Source organism: Macaca fascicularis, chromosome 10 (genome assembly GCF_037993035.2).
Source record: "Macaca fascicularis isolate 582-1 chromosome 10, T2T-MFA8v1.1".
Lineage (NCBI taxonomy): Eukaryota > Metazoa > Chordata > Mammalia > Primates > Cercopithecidae > Macaca > Macaca fascicularis.
The window spans coordinates 17,893,892-17,915,915 of record NC_088384.1 but is presented as its reverse complement, the minus strand read 5'-3'; the positions used below and the strand labels follow the sequence as shown (position 1 = coordinate 17,915,915).

Here is a 22,024-nt window from a genome sequence, read left to right as displayed (position 1 = left end):
ATCCCACGCTAAGGACAGAGGGAAGGAAATGCCTCGAAGCCTGAAGGAGCTGAGGGATTTCACCCGGGGAACAGAACAAGCAAAGAAGCCAAGAAAAATACAATCCCAGGGTCTCTTTCTGATGACTACCTGTCACTGAAGCATCTGGAATGCAAGACAGGGATTGTCTGGAGCAGAGGTGTGGACCAAAGGGAAAACAGGCTCCTTTCTATTTGTCAGAGAGCCATCAGAGCAGCAAGAGCTATTAGGAATGGTGAGAGCAAAATGAAAAAATTTTGTAAATACTCACTCTCGGCGATCTTTGCTTATCCGCCCCTTCACGCCACTCACTTCTCAGTGTTTATCCAAAACATGAAATTAAGCCGTGGGTGAGGTGCTTGTCTCTCTCAGACCTGTCTCCTTCAGTGTTGGCTCAGAACCAGTGCCTGTGTGTGCCTGACAATCTGAGCACCCAGAAGACGTATATTCATGTCTGAACTGGGGATCTGAAGAGTCCAAGGACCAATCTGCCCTCAAACTGCTCTCAAGTGAGCTAAGTGCAGCATTTTGAGAACCGCTAACTCACAGGTACGGCTTCTAGGAAAGGAAAGGCAAGGCAAGGGCCTGGTTTTTGCTGCTGCTTGGAGCAGGCTGACCCTGATCTGCCCTGAAAGGCTGGATCTAATCATCCATCAGCCACAGGAGCCAAGGCAACTGGCACATGATCCCAGGAGGCAAAGAAAACGCATGGCTTGAAAAGTGACAAAAGTCAACACAACCGAGCCCACTAAGCCTGGGTGGAAGTTCCGATCTAGTTCATTTCTTAGGATCTGTGAAGCATTATTCATACACAGGGAGAGAACCGACTCTACCGAATCTCTATAGAGAACTAAGCAGGAGAGAGCAAACTTACCCAGAAAAAAGGAGATCTAGAATCATGTCCATTGAAGAAATGAAAGAAACCTTAGAGAGATCACAGAAGACACGCCTGCCTGGGTTCAATCTCAGCTTTACCTATTATCAAACTTCTCTGTGCCTCTGTTCCCCCATCTGCACAATAAGAATATTAGCACCAAAATTAGCCGAACGCGGTGGCCGGCGCCTGTAGTCCCAGCTACACGGGAGGCCGAGGCAGGAGAATGGCGTGAACACGGGAGGCGGAGCTTGCAGTGAGCAGAGATCGCGCCACCGCACTCCAGCCTAGGCGACAGAGCAAGACTCCGTCTCAAAAAAAAAAAAAAAAAAAGAATATTAGTACCTACCTCATAGGACAGTTCTGCGGAAGAAACTAGTTACTACAAGTCAAGGACTTGTGCTTGATGTACAATAAATGCTCCATAAAAAGTAACTAATATTATTTTTATTTCTGGCACTTCAAGATTCATTGAGCATCTACTCTATTTCAGGTATTTTGCCGAAGACTAAGGATTCGGATATGACTATGGAAAGGTGAGTCCTCACTATCTGAAGTGTGTGAAATCCAAACAAATAATAATAACAATGATTTTGCCAGCACTCGGTAAGTGCTGGGCACTTTTCTAGGCGATGTTATTAGAGTCCACAGGAAAGTTCTAAAAAGGAAGTATGCTATATAAATGAAGTGCAATTCAACATAATAAATGATTAACAGAAGTACAAACAACATAGTGGCCAGGCACTTGGTGTGGAGACTAGGATTTAACCCAGAGGAGATAAAAATAGGGAGTGAGGCTGTTGGGCAAGACAAACAGTAGGCACTCCATCAGCAATGTCGTTACCACGCTGGTTATTATTAAATCCAAGTCCCAGAGCCCAGGAGAGGAGGAGGGGAGCTGAGACCAGGAACCCAGAGGCTGTACTTTATCCAGGTCAAACTTCTCAAACGGGCCAGAAGAGAGGCACTTGTTAAAAATACAGACACCTGGGCGCCTCCCCTGAGGAACCCCATTTAGTAGATCTAGGGCAGGATTCTGGGCTGTCTGGTTCATTAAGTGCCCCAGGGTGGACTGGGAGTCTATATGTTAAACAAATGCCCCAGGTGATTCTTACCAGCTAGCAAATGCTGGAACCAGAGATCTAGGTGACCTCCTTATAGGCAAGAAGAGGAAATACTCTCTCAGGTTCCTCTGAACTTTGATTAGCAGCTAGAGGCAAGTCCAAATTGCAAGGACTAAGCTTCCTGAGCAGAGGAGAACAAGGAATGAGAAGCCAGAGGTCAAGGTGCCTAGATCCACTTTGCAGGCCTGTGTGATAGGTCCCCGCCTACGCTTCCTGACCTCATCCACCATGTTGATTCTCCTCCAGACCTCATCAACCATGTCACTTCTCCTCCTGACCTCATCCACCATGTCGCTTCTCCGCCAGACCTCATCAACCATGTTGCTTCTCCTCTCTTCTATTTCTCTCCAGCCACCCAGACTCCTCCTTGGCATCCTACAAAAGCACCAAGCACTCTCTATCTCTTGCTCTTCGACCAAACGTTTTTCCTTCCCCTCGCCACCTGGTTCTGTTTAATGTCACCTGTAAGAGAGGCCTGCCCAGATCACCCTACTAACACAGCACTTCCCTTTCCCCACTCCTCACCAAGCCCATTGCCCTGGCACTAGCATCTCACTCTGCTTTATTTTTCTTTGTTGCACTTATGAACACTCAGCAAAACCTAATCCATGCTAGGCACCATGGACTCCTTTTCATCTTTGCAAAAACCCTCCACAGCACCCCCAATTTATGCAGAGGCAATTTGGGGTAAGAGAGGTTCAGTGACTCAGTGTGGACACACAGCATTTAAAAGGAGGACTGGGACTTATACAGCCGCATCCGACAAATCTGTTAGGAAAGGGATTAAACTCTGCATCAGAGGATGGCCCTTTCCTTTTTGTTCTTTAAAGTTCTCACTACAGGTCATTTTGGTGAAATAATTTAATTTTCTCCAAACATGGCCAATGCATTCACAAGAAAGTGCCAGTGCATTTATGACCACAGCTATAGTATGTTAGGGAGTCTCCCCATGCCCCTTTCTAATGCCTGAAGAAGGCTGCTGAGGCTGTGAGATTCATTATACCACAGTTTTCTAGGTTTCAGTTCCTCAGTTGCAAAACAAGGCTCTCTCTGGACCAGGTGGGTGATGTTTTACATCCCTCCCAGGAGCCTTTCCAGGATTCTAGAAAAATACGAGAATGAAAGGAAAAACAAAGATTTGTTAAATGATCACTGTCGGATATAACAGGATATTTAGTCTTTATAACAGCGGTGTAAGCTACAGGTTGTGCTCTCCTCTTTTTGTTGAGATGGAGTTTCGCTCTTGTTGCCCAGGCTGGAGTGAAATGGCGCGATCTCGGCTCACTGCAACCTCCGCCTCCCGGGTTCAAGAGATTCTCCTGTCTCAGCCTCCCGAGTAGCTGGGATTACAGGCATGAGCCACCACGCCCAGCTAATTTTGTATTTTCAGTAGAGACGGGGTTTCTCCATGTTGGTCAGGCTGGTCTTGAACTCCCGACCTCAGGTGATCCACCCGCCTCGGCCTCCCAAAGTGCTAGGATTACAGGTGTGAGCCACAGCACCCAGCCCTGTGCTCTCCTTTTAATGGAGAAGAAACTGACCTGCAATGATGTTGAGTAACTTGTCTATTTCACTCTGTGATTTAAATGGTGTCTACTAAAATTCAAACTCCCATCCCCTTGTCGTTGGGGGCTATGTTCCCTCAACCATCAACATTTGCCCTATAAAAAGTCCTTCTGTAATTTTCAAAGGTTTTATCTGCTTAGGTTGTAAGCCTGCCTAGATGACTCCTAATGTCCATTCCTTCTCTTAATTGTATGAGTCTATGACAGAAACAAAATGCAAACTGCATTAAAGAATTACCTGAATTTTTTCGTTATACTGGTTTATAAGAATCCTGCTAGCCACAGAAGATCGTGTGTCTTCTCTCTTGTCCAAGATACCCCATTTTCACTTGTCTCAGAGTTTGTCTTGTCCTTGTTTAAAGCTTGAGCTTATTGACTTTGAAATGTTATCTACCAGTTGTTTCTATATCTGCAAGTTCTTGGGTGACTACAGAGTAAAGGACCTTTTTAGACAAGGACAGGCTCCCTTGCTTGCTATCTTGGTGGTCTTACTCAAACGGTACAATGTCCCTGAGCCTCAGTTTCCTCATCTATAAAATGGGACGAGGATGAAGTTGTTTGGGGGAATAAGTGAGATAATATGTGTAAAATTCCTAGCCCAGCACCAGGCCAAAAGGTGGAAACTCAAAAGTCTAAGTGAGCCAGACAGGGTCAACCACTGCCATATGCAGATACCAGAAGCTCTTCCCTCTCAATTCTGTTCTATGTAAACAACAGTGCAGGGATGACACAGGGATCAACAGGGAAGGATGGAGACCGTGCCAAAAGGGATCATCTGAGCACTGTGTACATGGATAGCCAGTACTCAGCTCCATCCAGTAGCTACTACGATGAAATGAGGGTCTGGTTTTGCAGATCTTTTCATTTTTTTTAGGGAAAGCCAAAAATCATGGCTTTGTATGTGCAATCTCTCAATGTTTAACCATTAGCAACAAATTCAGAAATGGTAAAAGCAGTAGGCGGGCCAAACCCAACACAAGTGCAAGCCAGATGCAGCCAATCTTGGTTTAACATGCGATAAATAGAAACGATTGCTACAGTTTCCATTATCATTATAGTTTAAATAGTACATTTCCTTATTGTGTTTCTATATCTTCCACAATACAATAATAAAAGGGTTTTTTTTTTCCATTTCCAAGAATCAAGATTTTATGAAAATGCCTGTTTGTTGAATAACACAAAGAAGAACATTATCTAATGTGGCTTGGGGTCAATATCAAGCAGTAATATTGTTTTAATATTAATTAGAGCCGTGTCATTGCAAGAGCTGGTAAGAATACTGGTCTTGTTTCCAACTGATGAAAACACTCATACAGGTTAGGGATTTCATGAGTAAATTTCAGATCTTGAAGTCAGGGCTGTGATCCACTCTCACAGGGTAAATATCTGTCCAAATGGTAAGGTATATCAGAAAGGAAAAAAGCCGATGTCATAACATAGAAGTGTTAAACAACGATCCCTAAAGAAAAGTTTCATTCTTAAAAAGCATTTGAACTTCAAAGTTGAACAATGACATAGATTCATAAATCCCAAAGGTTAATAAAATTCCTGTCATCTAAAAACAATGCAAAACCTACAAAATCACTTCAAATTCTGCTACCATCAAGATTTGCATAGTTTTTTGAAAATTAAAATAACATATTCAGAAAAATGAACAAGTCCTGAGTGAAATACTTGGTGAATTATCATAAAGTGAGCCCAGCTATATAATCATCACATAGGTTAAAATTAAAATTAAATTATTAGCAGCATCCTAAAGTCTTCCTTGGGCCCTGCCCCAGTCTCTGTTCTACCCTCCCTACCAGAGTTAACCACCATCTGGGTTGGTAAGAGCCTACATTAATTTTTGCCCGTTTCTGAATTGGTATAATTGGAATCCTATAGTATGTATTATTTTGCGTCTGTCTTCTTTTGCTCAATACTGAGAGTACTTTCATTTTCATCACTCTGTAGTACTTCAGTATATAAACGTGCCACAATTCTTTTCTTTTCTTTTCTTTTTTTTTTTTTGAGACAGAGTCTTGCTCTGTTGCCCAGGCTGGAGTGCAGTGGCATGATCTTGGCTCACTGGAACATGTGCCTCCAGGGTTCAAGCGATTCTCCTGCCTCAGCCTCCCTATCAGGTGGGGCTATAGGCACGCTAATTACTACCTAATTACTACCATGCCCAGTGATTTTGTATTTTTAGTAGAGAGAAGGGCGTTCGCCATGTTGGTCAGGCTGGTCTTGAGCTCCTGGCCTCAAGTAATCTGCCCGCGTTGGCCTCCCAAAGTGCTGGGATTACAGGCGTGAGCCACCACACCCAGTCCCACTATGCATTTTAGTGTTCATGAACATTTCATAGTTTCCTGTCTGGTGCTACTATAAATAACACTGATGTGAGCACTCTAGTACTAGTCTTTTGTTCCCACCTACGTCCATTTCTCTTGGGTGTATGGCTAGGGGTAGAGCTAAGGGATCATGCGGTATGCTTGGCTTTGCTTGGTGATACTTTGGGTAAGTTTTCCAAAGTAGTTACATAAATGGCTATCCTTTTCTTAAAACTGAGAGACCTATTCAGACATCAAAAGGACCCTCGGAATAAAATCCTCCCTCCTTTTGTTAAATTCGTATCCAAAATCAACAAATAAAATAAAATACAATTGACTTAAAACCAGGAAACCCGCAACAAAGAGCAGATATTCTGAATTTACCTTTTCAGAAAACCTTAACTCATCATCAGTTATTGATTAAACACCAATCATAGATGAAGTATTATGGTCTTAAATCATTCAGACGATTCAGACCAATACATCTGAATACAATGCCTTTCTCATGAGCTGTAAATGAAATATTGGATACATATATGTCAAATTCAAATGTAAGAACCCAAAACTCCAACGGAAAGATAAGATGTCCATATGAAAAGTGCATGGCACACCATCTCTGCTCTATCCATAAAGCACAAGAAGAGGATGGAGAGGATGTGGGAGCATGGGACTATGGGAAAGTGGTATGGAAGGTGGAACGATGACCCCTCAAAAGATGTCCACATCCTAATCCCCATGGCCAATGAATATGTCATCTTCCATGGCCAAAAGGGCTTCGCTAGTACCATTAAATTAAGGATTTTCAGATAGGGGAGTTATCTTGGATTTTCTGGGTAGGCTCAATATAATTACAAGGGTCCGGCCGGGCGGGGTGGCTCACACCTGTAATCCCAGCATTTTGGGAGGCCAAGGCGGGTGGATCATGAGGTCAGGAGATAGAGACTATCCTGGCCAACATGGTGAAACCCCATCTCTACTAAAAATACAAAAATTACCTGGGCATGGTGGCATGTGCCTGTAATCTCAGCTACTTGGGAGGCTGAGGCAGGAGAATCACTTGAACCAGGGAGTCGGAAGTTGCAGTGAACTGAGAATGAACCACTGCACTCTAGCCTGGTGACAGAGCGAGACTCCATCACAAAAAAAAAAAAAAAAAAAAAAAAAAAAAACAGTAATAATAATAATAATGATAATTACAAGGGTCATCATAAGAGGGGGGTAGGAGAGTCACAGTCAGAGAAGGAAAAGTAACAATAGAAGTAGAGGTCAGTGTCAGAGAGAAAGATTTGAAGATGCCACACTGCTGGCCTTGGGGATGGAGGAAGGCGCCACAAGCCAAGGAAAGTGGGCAGCCTCAAGAAGCTTAAAAAGACCAGGAGACAGATTCTTCATTGGAGCCTACAGAAGGAACCAGCCTTGCCAACACCTTGACTTTAGCCCAGTGAGAATGATTTTGAGCTTCTGACCTCTAGAACTGTAAGATAACGAATGTATGGGTTTTTTAAGCCACTAAGTTTGTGGTGGTTTCTTACAGCAGCCACAGAAAACTCATACAAGTTGCATGTTGGGAATCATGGCAACCACATTTCCTGAGTCCTGGTCCAGGCCTCTTGCCATGACCTCTTAAAGGAGATACAGCCAACAGATGCAGCAGGGTCATTTTTTTCCACCCTAGCAGGATGGCCAATACTACTTTAAGATCAAAGGATGTGTATAAGAAAAGTAGAGGTCAGGTCAGGCGCAGTGGCTCATGCCCTTAATCCCAGCACTTTGGAAGGCGAAGGTGGGTGGATCACCTGACGTCAGGAGTTCAAGACCAGCCTGGCCAAGGTGGTGAAACCGCATCTCTACTAAAAATACAAAAAAATTAGCCAACTGTGGTGGCAGGCACCTGTAATCCCAACTACTCAGGAGGCTGAGGCAGGAGAATTGCTTGAACCTGGGAGGCAGAGGTTGCAATGAGCTGAGATTGTGTCACTGCACTCCAGCTGGGGCAACAGAGCAAGACTCCATCTCAAAAAAAAAGGAAAAAGGAAAGTAGAGGTCATCTTTGTAACCATCTCACAAATAATTGGGATAGGCTTTACTGCCCTCTCAGATGCCAAGACCTTAAAGAGACTCTTAATAGTCCTAAGGTAAGAACTACAGACACATGCACTGGGCATTTTTTGGGATGCATGTGTCACCTGCGCACTATTCTCATTTGTTGCAAGAGTTCACTCAAGCTCAGAACTAACAGTTATCAAGCATTGGCTGGAAAAGCTCTTCATTTTTGATCCATTTTTTTAAAAACACAACTTTTGTATTGTAAGTCGCATTTTATTTTGCATTCAGCATCCTATGTTCTTATACTCCGTCATACCCTTATTAAATGATACATCTGGACCACTGGCAGGACAGCAAAAATAGGCTTTCCTGCCAAAGCTGCTGCATAGCCTAGACTTGGGGGATACTGAAAGCTCCAGTAGAATATTCACCAGTACCCTGTACAGTCTGACTTCCCAGACCTTCCAGCTCACTCTCTGTCTGGGCTGAGAGATGGGGGAGCAGACACGGGGATGGGGAATCAGTCATGTCTGGACAAGCCCTCCTTGGGTAAAATGCACCGCCCTCATCTTGCCTATTCCACCACACAAGTGCCCTGGGATTCCCCCATAATAATAATGCAAAGAAAAAGCTTTAACTTACAATTCTTTCATTCTCACTCTAACTCTTCAAAATAGCCCAGTATCAGGACCTCATTTCTTTCTGTTGAAATTTACTGTGACAACACTCAAAAACATTCATTTCAGAGGGGGTTCATATTGATAAAAATGGAACGAACAGTGAACTCGGGCTTCAGGATGACGAAACAGGGGTACAGGCTGATATCAGTTCAGAAGTGAAGATGCTCTGCCTTTTCATGACACTGGTTTTAAGTGTTCGGGACTTTGCATCCTCTGAAGACATTTGCTTTTAAATAACACCCACATTGTCCCGGCCTGCCTCCCTGACAATGGGAAACCTTGCACTGAACTGGTTATGAATTATCAGAGGGCAGCATGTGTGAAGAGTTTTCTGAATGGCTGAAAAGCACCCTTTTTCCACATGCTGATAAGTCTCTTAATAGCTGAACGTATCTCCTTGATGGACAGAAAAGAAGAACCACATCCCACAATAAAACCCACTGGGCTCTGAGAAAAGGTGATTCTGACAGAAAATAACAGGCAGGCTCTAAATTCTAATGGGGCTGTAGTTGAGCAGATTTATTCCCGTCCTAGAATTAACATCACGACCAAATGAAAGGAACCATGTCCTCAGGTCTCAGAAATCACAGATGCTCACAGCACCAGGAGCCCTTTCCTACCGGTGGCTCCTGCATCCCTCCATACCAGAGCCCTTCTCAGGAAACATTCACTAAGGACACATTAGGAGTGAGTGCTCAGTTCGACACTGGGAGTGTAACGATGAGTAAAACACTCCCTTCTCTCAAGAAACGCATAGGTAAGTGGTTAGAAGGACAGCAAACAAGCAAAATCTCTCTCAATAAGTGCTGGTCATAGAGGTTTCTACATGGGATCTGGCATTAGGGGAAAAGTGACATTGAATATGGGCATCGAAGGTGTTGGCTGGGAGGGAGGGTTATGGAAAAAAAGAACTTAATAGTGGGCAGAAAGAACGCAAGAGTGGAAATTAAGAATCAGAGAAGTAGTTTTCTCAGGGAGTTTAACAGGGTATTATACCCTGAAGACAGACAGTATAGATTGGGGAAAAAACAATTGTGGAAGACCCCAGAGTCATGGTAACGAGTCCACAGTGGATCCAGGAGGCAATGATGAGACCTGTCAGCACTCCAAGCCAGAGGAGGGCACATGTGTTCATTCACTCATTCATTCAACAAACATCTGGGGAGCAAATCTTCTCCCAGCACTGCAGTAGGTGCTAGAGGTGGAAGGGCAGGCTAAAGAGACCTGCTCCCTCCGTTCCCAATACTTGTCAATCTCTTGTGAAAACAAAAGATTATAAAAACAAGAAAAATAAAGAGCCCTGAGTATTAAGGGTACATACAAGGAGTTAGGTAAATGGGAGCCGAGGAAGCCCGCTAGTTAAGGGTCAGGAGACATTAATTGTGTTTCAGCTGAGAACCAAGGATCAAGGCAGCCACGCAAAGGAGAGGAAGGAAACAAGAGCAATAGAGGGTGTCAGGGAGCAGGAAGAGCAGGTGGGAAGAGCAGAGCCCACAGAGGGCGATGTACGCCAGGACTTACAGGAATCCGGCGTGGCTGGGCAGAGGATGCCAGATGATGGGAGGCAGGATGGTGGGGGTTAGGGGATGGGCCAGAGGGGCTGAGAAGGAGCAGAGAGGTGCTGTGATTTAGCACTGAGGACTCTGAAGAACGAAGATGACCTGCAAGAAAGTGGGCTGTTGTGTTTAGTCCTAATCACAAAGGAGGAATGGCAGAGCCAGGGCGACAGCAGTGGTGAAAGCCGGGAAACAACCGACACACCTACAAGGCCAAGCTTAGACTCAACAGAAGGTGGCATCCGAGACACGGAGTGAATGAAGGGAGACAAGGATTACTCCCAAGTTTAGGGCCTGAACAGCGTGGAGCTGGGAATGCTGACTGAGGTGTCAAGAGAAAGAAAGGTGGACTGGGAAAGAAAGAAAAAACAAGGAGTTGGGTTTGAGAACTAAGGGGTTAACGCACTAACAAAAACACCACCTGATGAGCGTCCTTCACCAGTGATCACTGGGCCTTCGAAAGGTATCTCAAGGAATGGGAATCTCATCTCTTTCCCAGATGGTGAACACCATGCCTGACAACTGAGTTGCTGGAACAGGTGTTTTTTCTTACAGGGAGATAATGCCTGCCTCCCCATAACATTTATGCATTGATTCTGCTTCCACGCTTAGGAACAAATCACAATAACTGACTCCCTCTTAGTGTCATAGTTCCCCTTAATCAGGGAAGAGTCTGGTCATTTTCAATTCACTTACATCAGATGTTAGAATCAGAAGCTTGAAGGCCGGGCGCGGTGGCTCACGCCTGTAATCCCAGCACTTTGGGAGGCCGAGGCGGGCAGATCATGAGGTCGGGAGATCGAGACCATCATGGCTAACACGGTGAAACTCCATCTCTACTAAAAATACAAAAAATTAGCCGGGCGTGGTGGCGGGCGCCTGTAGTCCCAGCTACTCAGGAGGCTGAGGCAGGAGAATGGCGTGAACCCGGGAGGCGGAGGTTGCAGTGAGCTGAGATCGCGCCACCGCACTCCAGCCTGGGCGACAGAGCGAGACTCCGTCTCAAAAAAAAAAAAAAAAAAGCTCGTAGGTAGAATGTCAGCGCCCTGCTGCGTACAGGCGACAATTTCATTTCACATTGGAAGAAAAGAAGGCCTAGCATGAAGAGCAAGTGTGCCCCAGATCACCCAGCTCCTCTGGCTGAGCTGATTTGAGATCCTGAGACAGCTGACCCCCTCCAGGGCTCTCTCAATATATCACGCTGTGGCGTGTAATCCAACTCCAAAACCCTATGCTGAGAGCATCCACATCTCGGAGGGAGTTCTTGGCTCTGCTCTCAGAAGATCCATTGAAATTAAACAGAGTCGAAAAATAAATAAACCCACGTAAAGTATGAATAGTATTTCCATGAATACAGGCAGCAACTCTGCCCCTTATTTATGGCTTCACCTGCCACAGAACCAAAAACTCAAGGGTGTCAATAAATGGATTGTGACGTTGTTGTGATGTTTAATTACAGAGAAAATCATGTCTCTGCGGGCCCTTTGGGAAATGCACTGATGTCTGCGGCAACCGGCAGGGAGCTTCATGGGGGTATTATTGCCTTTGTGTTCTGACAAATACTCAGCCTTTCCCAGAGCCTCAGGATCTCTGGGTCAGGAGGGGTCAGATGGGTCACCTTGTGTAACTGCCCCTCTCGCTCAGCTCCCTCTCACGATACTGGACTTCTGTTTCTGCATCTCTCATGCCAGGTGTTTCACTACCCCCTGGGCAGCTCATTCCAGCTCTGGACAGAATGGTCCTCATTATGAGGAGCTTGACATCTGGCTCCTTGCCATGTCCCTCTGTAGGTTTGGGGCCACCAGAGCAATCCCAATGTCTCTTTCAGGGGACAGCCCTTTGTCTGTTTGCTGAAGCTAAGCATGTACACCCTGAGCCTCTGCTTCTCCAAGGTAAACATCCTCAATTCTTCCCACCATTTCTTACATAAACAGATGTGAACAGGCTCTGTCACTCACCTGGATTTTCCTAAGTGTGCTGCCTCATCTAGATTGTCCTTACAGTGTAGAGTCCACAAATACAAATGCAGCAGCCCTAATGCACACTGACACTCAGTAACAGAAATCTGTTGCCTTTGTCATCCTAGCTAAAATACCGTGTTAACATGCCCACATCACCCAGCCCCTACTAAATGCAGCTTGTGATCTGGTCCCAAGCGTGGGGTTCATTCTAAAGGATCATGTTGATAGATACAGCATCTACACCCAGTCTGTCATGCTGCCTCAAAGTATTTTCATGATCTTTCCAGTTTCCCATAATCCATCTGCCAGTCTGTTCAAATTGCTCAGTTAGTGATCGCAGTCACTCCACTGGTCATGATGGTTCTAAGCTGCCTTCAAACTGACCATAAACACATCTAACCATAAACACAGACAGTTACGAATTGTCCATACTCCAGATCAATTTCTAATCTCTTCTCTTTGGGAAACCATGCCATTTGCCTTTGGTGGCCATCCCAGTCACCCAATCTCACCCCATGTGTTTTAAGCAACTCTCCATCATCCTGTGACCAGAAATAGGCACAGGGCTTCAAGTTAACAAAAAAGTACCAGCTTCCCTCACTACCCTCCCATAACCACAGTGACTGGTTTCAGGAGTTACCACAGGCAACAGAGGCACTATTAGGGAATTAGAAAAAGGAAAAAATCCTCTTTCTACTGGGGTTGGTGAGGACAGGATGCAAGCCTGAAACTTCCTCCATGTAGATAACGTCACCCTGAGAAAAACCAAGGCAGAGAAAAACAGAACAAAGGGATAGACAGAGATCTAGCTACAAAGCCCCTGGATCCAGCTCTGCCTGAAGCCTGCCCTATCTCTGAACTTACAAATCCTATTAACTATCAAATTTCCTTTTCACCAAAAATCAATTTGTGTTGGCTTTCTGCCAAAGAGTGCAAATCAAAATTCTGCAACTTTCCTCACCCAGACTATGTGACACCCTGTCAAATCCCTGACCAAAGTTTAATCACTCATTGAGGCCCCAATCTATAGCATGGTATTGCAGCTAAAAACTCAAGCTCTTGAGTCCAATCCGGGCTCCATCTTGACCGCCTTTGGGGCCACGGGCAGATCACTGAAGCTTATCTGCCTCATCCTCCCCATCTGTAAAATAGGTGTTATTAAATGTACCTGCCACAAAGAATCATTGTGAAGAAAGAGTGAACACATGTAAAAGTCCTTATAACAATACCTGGCCTGTAGAAATACGCAAAATACTAGTTGTTTGTACTGTCGTCATCACTGTGATGACAGAATCACAGTGTCTGTCATCATAGTCATTGTTATACCATTATTATTATTACCAGCTTAGTTAGTTAAAAGTCAATGTTTTACTCATTAAACCTATACTAGCATGGGTACCTCTGCCTTCTTTTATAAAAAGGGCTTTTCCATGATCTCTGGGAGAATGTTTCTTTGTATCAAGAACAACATCAACTTCCCTTCCCCCCTCTTTAGTCCCTTTTCCACAAACTTACCATCCACTGCCATGGCATAATTGACTCTATCTACCTGCTTAGATGAAGGTTCTGACTGCTCCAGGGATGCAGCTCAGGGGTGGGAACAGGGACAGGGGTGTGTCACCCGGCCTCAGCCCTGGGCTGAGCATCCTGAGCCCTCCCTGCTAGGCAGGCACACGGTTCCACCTTGTTTATATTCAGTCTAGCTAACTCAAGGCAAATCTCAGAAAGTGAAGTGGAGATCCTAATTAAAAGGTAGCCTTGAGCTGCCAATAAAATTATGCATAAAGGAAACGTTTAAAAACACAGTTGTGACTTCCTTGAGACAGATTTTCATTTGAGATCTTCATTCTTAAATTCAAGTGTGGGGGTAAATAAAAATAAAGTAAGCTCTTCACCACTGCCGTTCCCTCTCTCTCTGAAGCCTAGAAAACCATCTTTGATAGGCAAAACATTGCACCGTATTTGAAATTGCTGGCTAGAAAAATGGCAAGTCTTGCTGTTCCCACTGATTTCTGGAAAGTAGCAGGGATCATCATTTGTTTTTATTTCTTTGGGGAGAGCAAATCTTTTGTTGCCTCCCTGTGCTCGGCCCATCATGTAACTGATCATCTTTCATCCCCAGCCCAGGCCTGACAGCTCCAACAACCCTCTCCCACAGCACCCTGCCTTCCTCCATCACAACGCAGATCGCAACATGCCGCGATGGTTTGTTAGCCTATCTGTCTCCTCCACTATCCTGTGAATCTCCAGATCTGTTATCTCCATATTCTCAGCACCAAGTTTAGTGCAGGCATCCAGTAACAACAACCACACAGCCAGGCGCGGTGGCTCACGCTTGTAATCCCAGCACTTTGGGAGGCCAAGGTGGGCAGATCACAAGGTCAAGAGATCGAGACCATCCTGGCCAACATGGTGAAACCCCGTTTCTACAAAAAATATAAGAATTAGCTGGGTTTGGTGGCAGGCGCCTGTAGTCCTAGCTACTCGGGATGCTGAGGAAAGAGAATTGCTTGAACCTAGGAGGCGGGGGTTGGAGAGAGCCACAATCGCACCACTGCACTCCAGCCTGGTGACAGAGCGAGAGACCGTCTCAAACAAAACAAAACAAAACAAAAAAACCCACACAAACAAACAAAAAACACCACCACCACCACGATGTTGAATGGGTGAATGAATGAATGAAAAGATGGACCAACTCTTGAAACATATGGCTCCATGAATAGCTCAGTAATTTCTCCAGGGCCCAGCCTTTTCCCCCATTATCTACAAAGTAATTGACTTGATTTGACATTTCTGTACCCACTACCCTCCCACCGCATCAAGGTATGCCTTATTTTGCTTGTTTTTCCCTTTTTCTCCTCACATTGTTGACTGCTGCCAACTACCCGTGTGACCCTAGACAAATCACTTCCCGTGACTGGAAATCCACATTCCCAATAGATGGCTTTGAGTTTCTTTGCTAGGGTTCTGTGACAGCTAATGTTCCCTTTCTTCCCTCCTTCCCTCTCACTTTGGCTTCCACTCTTACCTTCGAAGCTCCCAGAAAACAGGTAAATCCAGGTGATGGCTGGGATGCAGAGAAGACTCAACGAGGCAGCCAAGAATTTCCGTCTCCCCCTGCAGATTCCCAGCATCCTCTCGGAAGTGGCAATCCCTAATCCCAGAGCCGTTTCTCTGTCCGGAGCATGAAGTCCTCGGCCTCCCTCATAATACTTTCTGAAAGGAAGAGCAAAGAGGAAGGCCTGAGTTCTTAGCACTGGAGATGGATGTAAGTTACGGAAGAGAAATATCTCAGAGATCCCGAAAGGGGTTTGACGGATCTAGGCTTCCTGCTAACCTTTCACCCCAAGAGATGATGCTACAGTCTCGCAGTCTTCAAAACTGGGACAATAAATAAATAAGTAAATGACAAAAACTGTGAGATCTCTCTCTCACACGCATGCACACACACACACGCATGCACACACACACACGCACACACACACACGCATGCACACACACACACGCATGCACACACACACGCATGCACACACACACACGCATGCACACACACACACACGCACACTTTAGAGTACAGGTTAACTTTGGGACCTGAACTAACATACTTAAAGGAGCATTTAGTTAGCACCTACTATGTACCATGTACGAACTATGCGCTGTGTTTCAAAAAAAGACTAGAACATGCTGGGCGCGGTGGCTTACTCCTGTAATCTCAGCACTTTGGGAGGTTGAGACGAGTGGATCACTTGAGATCAGGAGTTCAAGACCAGCTGGTCAACATGGTGAAACCCCATCTGTACTAAAAATACAAATATGAGCTGGGCATGGTGGTATGCCTGCAGTCCCAGCTACTCGGGAGGCTGAGGCACGAGAATCGCTTGAACCTGGGAGGCGGAGGTTGCAGTGAGCCGAGATGGCGCCACTGCACTCCAGCCTGGGTGACAAAGCGATACTTCATCTCAAAAAAAAAAAAAAAAAAGAATACTAGAACAGAGAACGGATTCAAAAAGTGTAGTCTAATGAGATAGATCAACAGAAAAAGATCTATGAGAACCCCAAGCTGAGATCTGCATGGACCACTCTGGAAGGGCAGATAAAGGTGCTGACTGCCCTGTGTGTGGTCAGGATGGCAGAGCGGTTCCAGCATTCTGGGCAGAAGAGACTGAGAAAGGCACTGGTAATCGACTAAAGAGCACATGCCAAGGCAAGGAGATGGGAGAGGCCACCACCTCCATCTGCATGGGACTGTACCCTAATCACAGCTGAAAGCTTAAATACACTCACTAAGGACTGTCTTCACAGCTTCCACCTTCAACACGGAAGAAGAGGTCCAGAGAATCACAGAAACCATTAAAACATGCAGAGAAGGGATAAGAACAAACGGATAGCCTGGGGAGGGCATATCCTCAGACCATGGCAGCAGACTGGCCGTGATGTATCACCGGAAGAGGGAGCAGGTCAGTGCAGACACAGTGGACGGCCCATGATCTTTCACCTGAATATTTGACCAGGGAATCGTGAAACCTACAAAGGAGTTTAAAAACCAATGGACCCTAAGACCTCATCTCTACCCACCTCCTAACATAGGAGTCACACTGACTATAGGTGGAAAGAAAGATAAACCCACATAGTGCCTCCCTAACAGAGCGGAACTCACCCATTGCACATAGCTATAAAAGGCCTCAGATTCCCAAGGAACAGATGTCTATAAAACAGCTGGCTTGGTTCTCCCCTTCTATATTCCCAAATGCATCCCTCCCTCTTGGGTAACCCTTATACCGCCATGACGAAGGTCTGGTTGAACTGACTCCTTTCCTCACCAGCCTTAGCATTTCCAGAAGACGGGTACCCGCCCCATCAGATCCACCTCGCATTCTTTAAGACTTAGCATATTGCCTGTCAGCTGCAGGTGCCTGACAACCGTCTGCTAAATGAATACATGGAATCACATTCTATCCAGAGGCCACCCTCTCAAGCTTCAGGAGTTTATGTTCAGCGAGCAGCCGACCATAAACACCTAACTGAGCCGATCACAACTGTCAACACTGAGCCTGCCTCTGCAACCACTCTGACACGGTTTTCTAAATGGCCTTCTTTTGGAACAGATGAAAGACCACAGGGCTGGAGGGTGTAGACTAGAAAGTAAAACTGAAAAAAGCAACATCCTTTTGAACAGAGAATGTTGACTTGAAAAAAGTCCCCTCTAGGGAATGTTCATTCTAAAGCATGGAAAACAAACCCCTACGTACACATTCCACTAGTCACAGAGAATGAGAACCACCAAGACCCGTGAATCTCTTAGGAGAAGGAAGTGCAGGAAAAGAGGGCTGTGCAGTTAGATAGAGGTGGGTTCAAGCCCAGATGCTGCACTCGGCTGGCTGTGACCTTGACAAGTCCCCTGTCTCTGGATAAACTTCCTTATTCATCTATAAATTGAGATGATACCCTTTATCTTGGAGGGTTGCTTCGAGGCTCAAATGAGAGCCCTTGATGAAGTGCTTACCAAAGATATTTTAAGTACATTTCAGGGGCGATCCTTCCTTCCTAGAGGGCAGAAAAGCAGCCTTAATGAGGTTTGTTTTGTTTGTTTTTCCTTTTTGGAGACAGAGACTTGCTCTGTCGCCAGGCTAGAGTACAGTGGTGCGATCTTGGCTCATTGCAACCTCTGCCCCCCGTGTTTAAGCGATTCTCCTGCCTCAGCCTCCTGAGTAGCTGGGATTACAGGCACACACCACCACGTCCAGCTAATTTTCGTATTTTCAGTAGAGATGGGGTTTCACCATGTTGGCCAAGATGGTCTCAATATCTTGACCTTGTGATCCATCCACCTCAGCCTCCCAAAGTGCTGGGATTATAGGCGTGAGCCACCACACCCGGCCCTTAATGAGGTTTTTCTCTTTCTCCACTCCCTCACTTCTCCCACGGCGGCGTTGGGTAGGAAACAGATCCCAAAAAATAGGTATTGCCCAATAGGCCAGATAGGTGATTTAAACCTGAAGGATCCACCTACTCAATTCTCCTATGAGAGTTACCATTCTCCCTAGGGATCTGTGAGGGGTTGGTTCAGGAACCCCCACAGATACCAAAATCCACAGATGGCTCAAGTCCCTCATATAAATGGGCATAGTATTTGCATATAACCTACACCTATCCTCCTATATACTTTACTCTAAATCATCTCTAGATTACTTATAATACCTAATGCAGGCCGGGCATGGTGGCTCATGCCTATAATCCCAGCACTCTGGGATGCTGAGGTGGGTAGATCACCTGAGGTCAGGAGTTTGAGACCAAGGCAGGTGGATCACCTGAGGTCAGGAGTTTGAGACCAGCCTGGCCAATACAGAGAAACCCTGTTTCTACTAAAAATGCAAGAATTAGCCAGGTGTGATGGCGTGCACCTGTAATCCCAGCTACTCGGGAAGCTGAGGCAGGAGAATCACTTGAACCCGGGAGGCGGAGGTTACAGTGAGCCGAGATTGTGCCACCGCACTCCAGCCTGGGCAACAAGAGCAAGACTCCCTCTCAAAATAGTAATAAGAATAATACATTTTTTAAAAACTTAACAAAAAAATGCTGAATGCAACGTGAATGCGACATAGTTATACTGTATCGTTTAGAGAATGACAAAAAAGTCTGCACATGTTCAGTACAGATGCAACCATCCGTTTTTTTTTTCCTGTAGATTTTCTTTTTTTTTTTGAGACAGAGTCTCGCTCTGTCACCCAGGCTGGAGTGTAGCGGTGCCATCTCGGCTCACTGCAAGCTCCGCCTCCTGGGTTCACGCCAATCTCCTGCCTCAGCCTCCCGAGTTGCTGGGACTACAGGCGCCCGCCACCACGCCCGGCTAATTTTTGTATTTTTAGTAGAGACGGGGTTTCACTGTGGTCTCGAACTTCTGACCTTGTGATCCGCCCGCCTCGCCTCCCAAGGTGCTGGGATTACAGGCGTGAGCCACCGCACCTGGCCTTTTTCCTGAAGATTTTCAATTGCAGTTGGTTGAATCTGTGAATGTGAAAGCCTCTGATATGAAGGGCTGACTGTATCACAACATTCAAATCGCATTTTTTGTTTTCACAGTTTACTTACAGCAATAAGTCAAGGCAACTAGCAGTAAGCAGCACTTCTATGTCAAGTACTTTTCTGTATTTTTCGCATATAACTGCTTATGTAATTCTCAAAATAACCTATGAGATAAACACTATTTCCAGTCCCCACTGTATGGATGGGAAAATTAAGGCCTAGAGAGATTAATTAACTGGCCAAGGATTACACACTACTAGTTAGAGGCAAAAGCACCTGAGGCTCTGCTCTCCCTCAGCAATTGATCCTAAGAGAACTCTTGCCAGACGGCATTTTTCCTTTTGCTTTAACCCAAATCCTTCATATTGAATATTATGATTATTTCTTTCCCAGGGTCAAATATATCATAACTGTTCACTCTCATTCCAGAAAAAAGTATAAAAGAAAGACATTAAAAAGCTGCAGACTAGGGTTGTGCACAGTGGCTAACATCTGTAATCCCAGCACTTTGGCAGGCTGAGGCAGACGGATCACCTGAGGTCAGGAGTTCGAGACCAGCCTGGCCAACATGATGAAACCCCATCTCTACTGAAAAATATAAAAATTGTGGTGGTGCGCACCTGTAATCCCAGCGACTCAGGAGGCAGAGGCAGGAGAATCATTTGAACCTGGGAGGTAGAGATTGCAGTGAGCCGAGATCACGCAATTGCACTCCAGCCTGCGCAACAAGAGCAAAACTCCATCTCAAAAAAAAAAAGAAAAAAGAAAAAAGAAAAAAAAGCTATAGATAAATTGTAAAGGAAGGGAGGAGGATAGGAACTGAACTCATTTGGCATTAATAATATTCAAATAACACTGGGAAAAAAAACTCTTTAATAAAACACTTACTTTTCTCTTCCCCTCTCTCCATCTGCAAAAGTTAATATCAACACATACAATGTGTACAAAGTTTTGAAACAGAATCTATGGTGGTTTCCCTTTTATGATAACACGGGCATCTGAAATTAAACCCAGCAGGTAAAAAATATTCCTTCACGGATTTCACTTTTAAATGACACCTCTGTGCACTAAAAACACATTTTTAAGAAAAATCTCAATCTATATCAGAAGTTACTCCAGGAAGTCAACACAGAAATCAACGCAAGAAGAATGGAAGGAAGAAACAGGAGGTTGGCTGGAAATTACATCCCAAACATGGGCAAATGTTGGCGAATTAACTGGGAAAACCAACTTCTAACCTGCTCTCTCCCTACTGCTGCCTGGTGCGAGGGAGGCCTCCCCACCTGTTAACCCAGGTGTCTAAGAGTCATCCCTAAACACCTCTCCCTCAACTCCAACATCCAACTCTTCGGCCAAGCTGGCCAACTCCTCCTCCTAAACATGTACTCCATCTGTCATCTCCCACCTGTCTTTTTTTTTTTTTTTTTTTTTTTTTTTTTTGAGACGGAGTCTTGCTCTGTCGCCCAGGCTGGAGTGCAGTGGCCAGATCTCAGCTCACTGCAAGCTCCGCCTCCCGGGTTCACGCCATTCTCCTGCCTCAGCCTCCCAAGTAGCTGGGAGTACAGGCGCCCGCCACCTCGCCCGGCTAGTTTTTTTGTATTTTTTTAGTAGAGACGGGGTTTCACCATGTTAGCTAGGATGGTCTTGATCTTGTGACCTCGTGATCCGCCCGTCTCGGCCTCCCAAAGTGCTGGGATTACAGGCTTGAGCCACCGCGCCCGGCCCTCCCACCTGTCTTAACCAACGAAATTTACATTTATGAAGAACATTGTATGAACCCAAAAAAAATCACCATGATCTGTTTGTTTTGTTTTTGTTTGAGACAGGGTTTCGCTCTTGTGGCACAGGCTGGAGTGCAATGGCGTGATCTCAGCTCATCGCCTCCCAGGTTCACGTGATTCTCCTGCCTCAGCCTCCCAAAAAGCTGGGATTACAGGCGCCCGCCACCACGTCCAGCTACTTTTTGTATTTTTAGTAGAGACAGGGTTTCACCATGTTAGCCAGGCTGGTCTCAAACTCCTGATTTCAGGTGATCCACCTGCCTCGGTCTCCCAAAGTGCTGGAATTACAAGTGTGAGCCACCATGCCTGGCTGATCTGTTAAACTACAAATACAGAATTCAAAGCTAAATGTATTATATAATGCAATCACAAATATCCTTCAGTCCAAAGCCATAAATTTTATATATGTGTACAAATACCTACATACCGATATACGAAAAAAAGGCTTAAATGTTGTAAATTATCTTTTGGTATAGAATATGACTAATTTCAACACATTTATATATATGTGTATATATACACACACACACATATATATATATACTTCCTGAAATTTTATACAAGAAGCCTACATCGCTTTTTTTTTTTTTTTTTTTTTTTTTTGTGACAGAGTCTCTCTCTGTTGTCCAGGCTGGAGCGCAGTGGCGCGATCTCAGCTCATTGCAAGCTCCGCCTCCCGGGTTCATGCCATTCTCCTGCCTCAGCCTCCCGAGTAGCTGGGACTACAGGTGTCCACTACAACGCCCGGCTAATTTTTTGTATTTTTAGTAGAGACGGGGTTTCACCGTGTTAGCCAGGATGGTCTCGATCTCCTGGCCTCATGATCCGCCCGCCTTGGCCTTCCAAAGTGCTGGGATTACAGGCGTGAGCCACCGCACCCAGCCTGCATTGCTTTTATAATTTGAACGTTATTTAAAAATTGGCCAGGCACAGTGGCTCACACCTGTAATCTCAGCACTCTGGGATGCTGAGGCAGGTGGATCACCTGACACCAGGTGTTCAAGACCAGCCTGGGCAGCATGGTGAAACGCTGTCTCTACTAAAAAAAAAAAAAAAAAAAAAAAAAAAAAATTCAGCTGGGCGCAGT

At 45.3% G+C, this 22,024-nt stretch overlaps 1 protein-coding gene across 4 annotated transcripts in view; it reads right to left on the bottom strand.

Moving 5' to 3' along the window:
• LARGE1 (LARGE xylosyl- and glucuronyltransferase 1) overlaps positions 1 to 22,024 on the bottom strand; it is a 633,576-nt gene that overhangs the window by 458,957 nt on the left and 152,595 nt on the right. For 3 of the 4 annotated variants that reach the window (XM_005567477.4, XM_045364291.3, XM_065522217.2), the window contains exon 2: positions 15,162 to 15,349. In XM_005567477.4, coding sequence (XP_005567534.1) covers positions 15,162 to 15,267 — 106 coding nt within the window. In that variant the 5' untranslated portion in view covers positions 15,268 to 15,349. Of the gene's footprint in view, positions 1 to 15,161; positions 15,350 to 22,024 lie in introns of those variants that run through there. The other variant, XM_065522218.2, reaches the window with a different exon arrangement.